At 41.7% G+C, this 11,501-nt stretch overlaps 1 protein-coding gene across 1 annotated transcript in view; it reads left to right on the top strand.

Annotated features, from left to right (window-relative positions):
* Positions 1-4: 4 nt before the first annotated feature.
* The window catches only part of HTR7 (5-hydroxytryptamine receptor 7), a gene marked incomplete at its 5' end in the record, with an annotated part of 84,909 nt that continues 73,412 nt past the window's right edge, over positions 5-11,501 (top strand). Inside the window, one exon of the mRNA XM_027771516.1 lies at positions 5-396. Coding sequence (XP_027627317.1) covers positions 5-396 — 392 coding nt within the window. The remainder of the gene's footprint in view (positions 397-11,501) is intronic.

Here is an 11,501-nt window from a genome sequence, read left to right as displayed (position 1 = left end):
GGTCCCCGAGGTGACGGCCAGCCCCGCGCCCACCTGGGACGCGCCCCCGGACAATGCCTCCGGCTGCGGGGAGCAAATCAACTACGGCCGGGCCGAGAAAGTTGTGATCGGCTCCATCCTGACGCTCATCACGCTGCTGACGATCGCGGGCAACTGTCTGGTGGTGATCTCCGTGTGCTTCGTCAAAAAGCTCCGCCAGCCCTCCAACTACCTGATCGTGTCCCTGGCGCTGGCCGACCTCTCGGTGGCCGTGGCGGTCATGCCCTTCGTCAGCGTCACCGACCTCATCGGGGGCAAGTGGATCTTTGGCCACTTCTTCTGCAACGTCTTCATCGCCATGGACGTCATGTGCTGCACGGCCTCGATCATGACCCTGTGCGTGATCAGCATAGACAGGTAAGGGCCGGGCTGCCGGCTCCCGGGGCCCGGCTTGGCACGTGCTGGCAGCTTTGCCCCGCGCGCCTGCCTTTGCTGGGAGCATCCGGACAGACTTCACAGCGGGATACAGGCGCTTGAAACACAAGCCCCACACACCAACCCCACACCTGCCCAACAACTTCAGTTACAGCATAGCCCATATACACCTGTGAAAGAAAAGCCTGGAATGTGTTGTTTTACCCTAGTGACCATTTTAAGACCAAAGTTAGAAGTATTTTAAACACTGGCAGCTCCACCAGGGTGTCCCTTGGTTTGGTTTTTGAAAGGAAGGGATATGATGCTCTCTAATTTTGACAAACCCTTTCTGTGAATCTTAGAGTCATTTCTTACGTTGAGAAATCAGTTGGAGAAAAACCATCCTGCTTCTCAGATTATAAGAGCTGCCCGCTTGGCCAATGAAAGTAGGCTGGACGGGCCCAGAACTGGGTGTCTACGTGGCTTAAACAGTGCGCTGTTTGGGATTGCTAATTCCCAATTCTCGCGAAGTCTTGTTTTAGTGCTACTAAACGCTGTTCAGTGACAGCGCTGTCCCTATTCTGCAAGCTTGCTGACTGGAGCCCTCCTCACTCTGAAAGGCTGGCTCTAGAGTTTCATCGTATCCCTAGGGAAACTTCTCTTGAGACCTCCGTTTATTGGAGTAATTGAAACAGAGGCTGACCGTCTGGAAGGAATGCTGGGGGAGAAATTCCTGCCTCATTAGGAGACCCTCAGGATTTCTTCCCTCTGAGATTACAGGATTTTGAAATGGAGCAAGTCTTTGGCCCTAAAAATATTATGCAGTTGACAACTCAAAGTATGGTCTCAATGCTCTTTGGCCGCGGAACAACTCTATTTCCCTTGAAACTGAAATACTAAACCTTAGTATTTCCACGCAATTCTGCTGGTGTTTTAAAACCAGCACAGCGCTAGTATCCTGTTGTGCTTAATGATACAGGGAAATGGTTGCTTATTTTCTTAGTGGTCTTGCAGAACCTTCACATAGGTAGACCTTTCAGCATAGGAGAACTAATTGATCCCTCCACACTTGAAGTGACAGTGCCTCAAAGGATGGTCTAGCATGAAACCGAGATTTTCTTTTCTTCCTTGAAAACAGTGCTGTTTGATTTGTGGTTTGTTCATACTTAAAACGTTCTGTGGTTTTGCTGCTTGTGTAGGGTTTTTAATTAGTAAATAAAGGGAATGATAGGAAAGGAATTATTTTCAAGAAAAGAAATATATTGTGGCTGGACTTAGTTCGTGATTTAGATTATTTAAAAAAAATTGGATCCTGCCATTTTATATATCATGGTAGGGGCTTCTGACAGCAAACAAGGAACTCCTTGAAGAGCAGACATGAACTGCATATGTGAGAGTATTAACACCAAACTTGGCAGCTGAAGTTCTGAACTACTGTATTTAAGAATGACAGAAACATATGCATTTACAGCCTGACTGGGGTGACAGAAATTAAGAGTGCATTCCCAACCAACGTAGCAAGTATATACTAGAATTAAAAAGCAGAAATTCAACTGCTCAGCCAACCCAAAGGGTGCTTCTTACACAAATGGAATCCTCTTCAATGGAACTTGGTGTAATAAAACAACAACTTATGCTACAAGTAGTGGATTTATAAACCATTTTCCTTTTCATAATTGATACATGATAAATAATTAGCACACTGTGCTGATTTCCTGACAGCCAGTACTTCTGTTCTGGGTGCACTCAGGTTTGACTGAGATCACAGATCTGAGTGACCTGAGGACTTAGCTCCAGTCAGTATCTGAGCTGCAGGCATCTGTCACTCAGTGTGCAGGTGTGACTGCACCAACAAGAATGCACTGAACACAGAGAAGAGGTTGATCTTTCATGACAAGAGCTTCTCATTCCTTCATTACATCCTTAGGAATGTCGCAAAGTGTTATCATAGGCATATAGGTTCTTTTTTTTGCCCCATGAGAATAGTTCTGTTGGCGAATTCTGTTTAGAAATGAGATCAACTTATCATTTCTTTAGATAAAATGGGAAGACACAGATTGATCATCTTCCAAGAACACACAAGACTAAAAATGAGAAAAAGGAAAATGCATTTGCTATCTAAGGTGAATTATTTTTGAGAAGAATGTTTTCTTGAGTTCTGTTATAGACTATGGCAGATGATATAAAATGTGCTATGTGGGACCAGCAGTTAGCGTAATGGCCATGTCACTAGACTCCCATGTAGTCGACCGCGGTTCGCGTCCCGGACCCAGTGGCTTAAAATTCACGCCGGGTGCATGTGCGTGCGTGCCCAAGATCCTGAGAGGAGAATGGAGGAGAAGGGATTGCGGCATGGCCATCCCCCCGGGGGGTGATTTCTCGCTTTCTCTCTGTCTCTCTCTGTCTGTCTGGTGAGTGCAGGCGCCCTACAGCAAAAAACCTCTCCCCCAAAAAAATGTGCTATGAAAATATGAAAAAAAATTAATCCTCATTCATTCCCTTATTCATTCCCTCTTGAGTACTTAATATAGGTTACATTGTGTTTTATGCAGTAGCAAGATGAATAACAATATTCTTGCCATTTGAGCTCATCCTGTATTGTGAGAGTTTGGCTAACTGTTGGGAATTTAACCTGTCCAAGATGGAACCTTTGATTTTTCTTAACCACTCATCACCATCAAGGGATGCTTCTCCAGTCTTTTCCAATATAATACCACATTGTTCTTCACACCTTCAAAATTCCCATCCTCTACCCTTTTCAGATAATGTCTCATTCATTAATAGTAGCCACTGAGTGGGAACTCTCTTATCTTTCTACCACAATCTTCCTTCATCTGTACTTTGCTAAAGACCTAGCCACCTCGACTTTATTTCCCATCCCCTCACCTTGTCAAGGACTTTTTCCATTTATTGATCCATTGTCTCCAGTCTGTCTTCTGCTTTTCTTTCTCTACTTGGGTCATCTTTGATCTTCCCTCTTTAAAAATCCCTTCCTTTAGCTTCACTGCTCTCTGTAGTTACTGTCCCATTTCACAGTTAAACTGCTTATGGGAACCGTGTCCACACCTATCTTTACTTCTTACTCTTCAGGTAGACGAATTTGACACCCACCAGGTCTATTCAACATTCTAACTGGTCGTCTTTGGTTCCATTTCTGTCTACCCTCCTCTCTTACCTGTGAAGAAGCTAGAGTTATATATTATTAAAAGTTTTAAGTGATGGGACCGGCAGTTGGTGTATGGCTATGTCGCTGGACTCCGATGTAGTTGGCCGTGGTTTGAGTCTCAGACCTGGTTGCTTAAACTCCTACCGGGCACGTGTGCGTGCGTGCGTGCATGCCCAAGACCCAAAGAGGAGAATGGAGGAGAAGGGATTATGGGGCGTGGCCATCCCCTCTGAGGGGTGATTTCTCACTTTCTGTCTCTCTGTCTCGCTCCGTCTTTCTGGCAAGTGCATGTGCCCTATAGCAAAAACCTCTCCAAAAAAAAAATGTTTTAAGTGAGATAAAATTTGTATGTAATAAAATGTATAGTTTTATTTTTTTCAGAGATGGAGAGAGGGTAAGAGAAAGAAAGAGAGAGAGAAAGCATCCCCTCTTCCCCCACTTCTAAGCAGCTTGTGGTCACATGACAATCCATTTTTCCATTTCTTTGTCTTGCTGAGATTTTTGTGTGCACACATATCCTGTTGGGGTCAGGATTTGAATTTTGTTCAGCCATGTGGGATCTGGTTTCTTCAATCACTAGGCCATAGGGTGACCCCAGAGTTACCTTTCATATATTGGTATTTATTTATTTATTTATTTTCGTTTACTATAGGGTGTTTGCACTTGCCGGAGAGAGAGAGAAAGGGAAAGTAAGAAATCAACTGCCGATGGGATGACCACACTGCAATCCCTTCTCCTCTTGGAATTTTGGGCATGCATGCACACATGCCTGGTATGATTTTCAATGTGCTGGGTCCAGGACTCAAACCATGCAGTTGACCATGTGGAATCCAGTCGTCTTAACCACCATTGGTTGGCACCCTTTTATATATTGTTTAGAAAATATACCAAACATTTCTACATATTGTTTAGGGAAGTTTATAAGAGAAAACTACAAAGTAGTGCAGAGGAACGCTAGACACCAGTTCAGGAGAGTGGTTATCTCTGGAGGAGTGGATGGAGGTGCGATTGGGGAATGGTATGTATATCCACTTTGGTGTCTTAGTATTGGTGGTGGATACATTCATAATCTTTGTATAATCTTTTTCAATGTCTGAAATTATTTTTTTACTTATTTTGAAATACAGGTAGAAAATGGGACCAGCAGTTGGTGTAATGGTTATGTCGCTGGACTCCCATGTAGTCGACGATGGTTTGTGGTGGCTTAAACTCACTTCGGGCATGTTTGTGTGCATGCCCAAGATCCCAAGAGGTGAATGGAGGAGAAGGGATTGCAGCATGGCCATCCCCCCTAGGGGGTGATTTCTCACTTTTTATCTCTCTATCTCTCTGTTTTTCTGGTGAGTGCACATGCTCTATAGCAATAACTTCTCAAAAAAAAAAAAAAAAAGAAAGAAAGAAAAAAAGAAATACATGTAGAAATTGCACAATCCTAAAAGTGGAGCTTGATGGTTTTCCACAAGATGGACACATCCATGTAATCAGCATGTCAAAAAATGAAACATCGGGCTGGCCTTGTAGTGTGGCAGTTAAGTCCTACACAGAGGAAGCTGGATCCCACATGGCAGACCAGGGATTGAGTCCTGGCCCCAGTATCTTGCAAAACACTAGGCATGCATGTATGAATGTGGAGAATTCCGAGGAGACGGAGAACTGGAGGAAGGATTGTGATGTGATCAGGGCTCGTTGAGGGATGCTTTCTCTCTTTTGTTTGCTTGGTCCCGTGCACATACACACATTCTCTAGTGTAAAAGGAAGGAAGGAAGAGAGGGATGCAGGAAGGGAGGAAAGAGACATTGCCAGCCTCCCAGAGGAGGTTATTGTTCTCAGTTCCTGATACCCCAAAAGGTAATGATTGTCCTGATTCTTAGCATCATAAGTTAGTTTTGCTTGGACATGATTTTTTAAATATATTAATGAAATTGTATGGAATGTATTTTCTTGATCTGACTTTTTTTTCATTAAACATATTGTCTGTGAGATTTATCCATAGTTTTAAGCCTCTTAGTGGTTCATTCATTCTTATCACTGAGTGGTATTCCATTATATAAGTATACTACAGTTTGCTTATTAGTTCACCTGTAGATAGACAATTGAGTTGTTTCTAGTTCCTGGCTATTACTGACAGTGTTGCTGTGACCATTTATTTGTGTACAAGTCTTTTTACGGATGTGTTTTAATTTTTTGGGGGGTGAATGCAATCCTGGATAATAAGATACCTTGAAACAGTTTAATTCTTTCTCCTCCCTCTTATCATTTGTATTATCATCATGCATTTTTAACTACACATATTTAAAAATATTTTAGATAGTATTTTTATTGTTGTTCTAAACAATTAGTATTTGGAACCAGCAAATGATGTAATGGCTATGTCGCTGGACTCCCACGTAATCGACAACGGTTTGTGTCCCGGACCCGGTGGCTTAAAACTCACGCCGGGCGCGTGTGTGTGTGTGCCCAAGATCCCGAGAGGAGAATGGAGGAGAAGGGATTGCGGCATGGCCATCCCCCCGGGGGGTGATTTCTCACTTTCTGTTTCTCTGTCTGTCTCTCTGGCAAGTGCACGCACCCTGTAGCAAAAACCTCTTCAAAAAAACCCCCAAAAAACAAATTAAAAAACCACAATTAGTATTCACTCTCATTTACCCACTTTTACCTTTCTCATTGCTCTTTTTTGTTTCCTCTATTACCACACTTTCATCTCATCTGGGGTCAATTTTTTCTGCCCAGTTAGACTCTGCCAGCATTCTTTCTTTCCTTCCCTCCCTCCCCCCTCCCTCCTTTCCTTCCTTCCTTCCTTCCTTCTTTCTTTCCTTCCATCTGTCTGTCTTTCTTTCTTTCTGTCTCTCTTTCTTCATAGTGAGGGTTTGCTGGTGACAAATCCTCTCAGTTTTCACTTGTCTGAAAAAGTCTTAATTTTACCTTTGATTTGAATGATATTTTCTCTGAGTATGGAATTCTGTATTTGCAGTTTTTTCCTAGCATTTAAAAACATTGTTCCATTGTCTTCAGACTTCTGTCATTTCTGTTGAAAAATCAGCCACCAGGAAACATTATTCCTTAGAAGGTACGTGCCTTTTTCCTCTGGCCACTTTTAAGATTTTTTTTTTTTTTTTTTTTTTTATTATGGGCACCTTGCGCTGTGTGCGCTGGCCAGAAAAACAGAAAGAGACAGAGAGACAGAAAATCGCCCCCCAGGTGGGATGACCACGCCGCAACCCCTTCTGCTCCATTCTCCTCTTGGGATCTTGGGCACACATGCACACGCACCCGGCGTGAGTTTAAGCCACCGCATCCGGGACTCAAATCGCGGTCGACTACGTGGGAGTCCAGTGACATAGCCATTACGCTAACTGCTGGTCCCAAGATTTTCTTTTTTGTCTTAAGCTTTAACCAGTTTTTCTGTGATGTCTCTAGGTCTAGTTTTTGTTGTTGTTGATGTTTTTTTACTATAACCCTGCTTGGGATTCTTAGTGATTTTTTTATTTTTTATTTTGTAGAGGTTTTTGCTATAGGGCACATGCACTCGCCAGAAAGACAGAGCGAGGCAGAGAGACAGAAAATGAGAAATCAACCCCAGGGAGGATGACCACACCACAATCCCTTCTCCTCCATTATCCTCTCAGAATCTTGGGTCCACATGCACCCGACGTGAGTTTAAGGCACCAGGTCTGCGACTCGAACTGCCTTTGACCTCATGGGAGTCCAGAGACATAGCCATTACACCAACTGCTGGTCCCTGGTAAAGTTCTTTATATATTTATCAAAGTTCTTCATATCATCATATTTCTGAGTATATTAATCATAGTTAGGCTCTTGTCTACTAACTCCAAAATCTGAATTACTTTTGGCTTCTTTGTGTGATCTATTTTTTTCCTTTGAGTTTTTGCTATGTGTCTTGGCATGCCTGGCTAATTTTGATCGCATACTTATAATTTTGTATAAAAAATTGTAGATGTTGTGGTTGATGTTATTTTCCTCCAGAGAATGTAACTGCAAGGCAGGCATATTATTTTAATTCAATTAGGAATAGAGGTGAGTATAGACTGTGGTTTAGTTTTTAAATTTTTTTTAAAGTTTTTTTTTTTGCCATAGAGTGTATGAATTTGTGGGAGAGAGAGAGAAAGAGAAAGAGACAGAGGGGGAAAGTGAGAAATCATCCCCCAGTGGGGTGGCCACACCACAATCCCTTCTCCATTCCCCTCCTGGGATTTTGGGCACACATCCACACATGCCTGGAGTGATTTTCAAGCTGCCAGGTCCAGGACTTGAACTTTGGTTGACCATGTGGTAGTCCAGCACCTTAACCACCACACCACCTGCTGTTTCCTATGGTTTAGTTTTAATAAAGCTCTGCCGCTGGCAGATGCCGCCTTTTGAGTACAGCTGTCTTTTCAGCTAAGAGCCCAGGGTGTTCTCAGTGACTTCTTCCTCTGGATAGTTCTAACTTTCCTCTCCCTAGGACTGTGAAACTGTCAAAACTCCCACTGAAAATGTCGGGAAGCTTTTTCCTTGTCTTCTTAGCCTCCTGCTTGTATGGATTTAAAATTCAGCAAATGTCTCGAGGTCCATGTTAGACTAGTTTGGGCTTAGTCTTCCATCCTTCTCTTCTCACTGGGAACTTGGCCTCTCAGGGCTCTAATTTCTCTCTCTCCAGGCCGGGACACTACCAAAAGTTATGGTGGTTTTGCCTCCTAATAGCAACTCTCTGCCGAGTGAGGCTCTTTGACTGGATCTGCAGCCCCTGACCCCTCACTTATTTTTTGGGAGAAAGGGGCTGAAGAATTTTGGCTCACCTCTCTGTGTGTCTATCTTCTCCAGGTTTTGTCCTCGCAAGTACTAGTTGTTTAACAGCTCTGTGATGACCTAAAGCAAAGAGGTGTGTGTGTGTGTGAGTGAGTGTGCACGTGTGCATGTGTATTTGTGTTTTATCAGGATTTTTTATCCCGTTGTTTTCAGCAGATGCATTGGCCTGAAGCATCCAGCAACTCCATCATCACTAGGAGCGGATGTGTGCCTGGAATATGAGGGTTTTCAAACAGTTCATAGAAAAATACACATTACAAAAAACCTATGGTGCATGGATTTTACATTTTTTTTGGCATGGAAATAAACTCATGGATTACATTTTCCCATGAACTTTTGGAAGTTGTCTTGTATTGTAAATGCATACTAATATAGAAATATTGGGTCATGGAAAATTTGATGCATTTTTCTGTTTTCCTGAAAAAATATATTGGGCTGTCAGAAAGTCATAACACGTTTTTGCATAGAAAAACAGAAAAGTATGTCACGACTTTCCCGACAACCTAATAATTACATCCATTTCTTTTTTAAAGTCCTTCATTGGCTTCTATTTTCACATGGAATAAAATTCAAATTCTAGCTGCTCTACAGGGTCCTTGACTTATCCCTGCCTCACTTCTCAACACCTGCATCACAACATATTTTATTCTCCATGTTCCAGTTATATCGTCTTTTGCTTTGGTTTCTTTTATTATGTTTTTGCCATAGGGCAAGTACACTTGCCAGGGTAAGAGAGAGAGGGAGGAAGAAAGGAGAGAGACAGAAAGAGAGAAAGTAAGAAATCACTCCTTGGGGTATGGCCACACTTCAATCCCTTCTCTTCCATTCTCCTCTTGGCATTTTGGACATGTATGCACATGTGCCTGGCTGGATTTTCAAGCTGCTGGGTCTGGGGCTTGAACCACGGCAGTGCCTTAATTACCATGCCACCTGCTGTCCCCATATACTGACCTTTTTATTTTCTCCATAATCAAATTCTTTCCTTTGTCAAATGACTCCAGGAAAACCTAGCAACTACTCTATTTGTAAAACTGCAATTTTATATCTGAAGTTGGAAAACTTAAAATAATTTAAACCTCTAGATTGGCAATAATGAAAATGTTCATTGACTACCAAGTGTTGGAAGGATGTAGAACAAAAGAAGTCTTCATGTATTCCTAGTAGTCTTGTAAACTGGTGAACCACTTCAAAAGTAGCTTGCTGTTATCATGTAATGTTGAAGGTACATTCTCCCTAGGATCCTCTTATTTTGCCACCATGTGTGTGTTGGGGCCATTCTTGTTCACCCACAGTCTTGTACTAGAATATTTATAATATTCTCAAACTTGGAATGACAACAGTTGAAATAACACATATGTGTATTCATAATACAATTTATAAGTAAGTTCTGTTGTGTTCACACAGTAGAATTCTATTCACTGTGGTTATCAAACTTCAGGGTGTGTCAGAACTGTCTGGAGAGCTCATTAAAACATGGATTAAAACCCCAAGAGTTTCTGATTCTGTAAGCCTGTAGTTGAGGCCCTAACATATGTGCTTCCAACCAATTCTCAGGGGATTTTAGTGTTTCTGGTCTTGGAACCTTAGAGAACTTCTGCTATAGAGCAATGAAAATGAACAAATTCTAACTAAACACAGCAACCAAATGAATCTCATACAATCACTTAAGTTAAATTGTTGTTATAAAGTTTTGCAACCTATTCAAAAGTCAGGAATGTAGTTTATTGAGCCCGATGTATCCATCATCCAGCGTCAACACTAATCAATTTATGGCCCATTTCTTTATCATATACTTAGCAACTCCTCCCCTCCTGTTATTTTAAATCAAATTTTGGATGTCACATCATTTTGCCAGTAAATACTTTGAGATCACACATATAATGCTGAGTAGAAGAAACCAAGTACAAAAGAATACATGTACATAATTCCATTCTGATAAAAAATTTGAAGCAAGCAACATCGTTTAGGTGTGCTCACAGGTGGCAATATTATAAAGAAAAGGGAGGAAATATATATTATTAGAGCATGATTCCGAGGTGGCGTAATATTTTCTTTCTTTTTTTTTTTTTTTTTTACTGGAGTGGTAATTACATGAGGATTCATTTAAAAATTACTATTAAAGTGTCCATGCATATCTTAGGCACTTTCCAGCATGTGTAATTTGCTTTATAATAAAAAGGACACAAGTATTTATCAGATGACATCTGGTGAGATATGTTTGGATTGTTATCAGAAGTATGATTAGTTGGAGCAGATGTCATTTTTGTTTCAGTACCATTGGCTAGTATTACTTTTATTTTCATGTATGAGGGCAGGGGCCATCTTTGGGTTGTTCAGTTACAGGAATTCATCTGGCTTATTTGCGAAAGCTGTAATATTTAGTTCTAGATGGTGTCTGGCTAAAGCCTTGCTTCCTCGCCAGGTACTATGACTCATTCCCTTCGATGATCGGAGTTCTGCTCTTGGCTTCAATTCCGCTGTGATCAGCAGTGCGGGGCACATTCTGGCTTCTCTGGATCTCTTCTCTCCAAAGGAAGTCATTCTTGGTCATTTCTAAAATTAATTTTCAGTTTGTAGATACATTTTGAGAATTGATGGAATTCTCTTCTAGCATTGCTATGGGAGGGTGAGAGGAAGGAGACGCAGGTTTTCTGCCCCACTTCTTTTGTGAGCTAACACTTCCCACAAATTTACTTTTCATTTGTTAACTATCGGGAAGTTGCGCCTCAGGATAGACATGGTAGTATCGAATAGATGTTCAATGTGTTATCATTTAAAGACCACTTCCAAACAGAAATCTACTTTGATCCTCCATACAACATTGTGAGGTGGGTGCTATCCTCGTTAGAAGAATAATAGGAAAAACTCGAGGCTCAGAGGGCAAAAGTGACTTGTGGAAAAGACATGCAGTTTATATTGATGAAACTTGTGTTTAAAACTGATTCAATATAGTGTATACAGTCACGAGTCACTTAATGACAAGGATATGTTCTAAAAAAATGGGTTGTTAGACAACATGGATATCAAGGGCCATGCTGGAAGAGGAGCAGGGTGCTGGAAGTGTTGCCTGGGTCCTGAAGGAAGGATTATTGGAATATAGCTGAACTCAATCTCAATTGCTAAACTTAATGCCTGT

The sequence above is a fragment of the Tupaia chinensis genome, unplaced genomic scaffold, assembly GCF_000334495.1.
Source record: "Tupaia chinensis unplaced genomic scaffold, TupChi_1.0 Scaffold000217_1, whole genome shotgun sequence".
NCBI classification, from domain to species: domain Eukaryota; kingdom Metazoa; phylum Chordata; class Mammalia; order Scandentia; family Tupaiidae; genus Tupaia; species Tupaia belangeri.
Note: the sequence above shows the minus strand (reverse complement) of the source record. Positions and strands in the feature narration are given on the sequence as shown.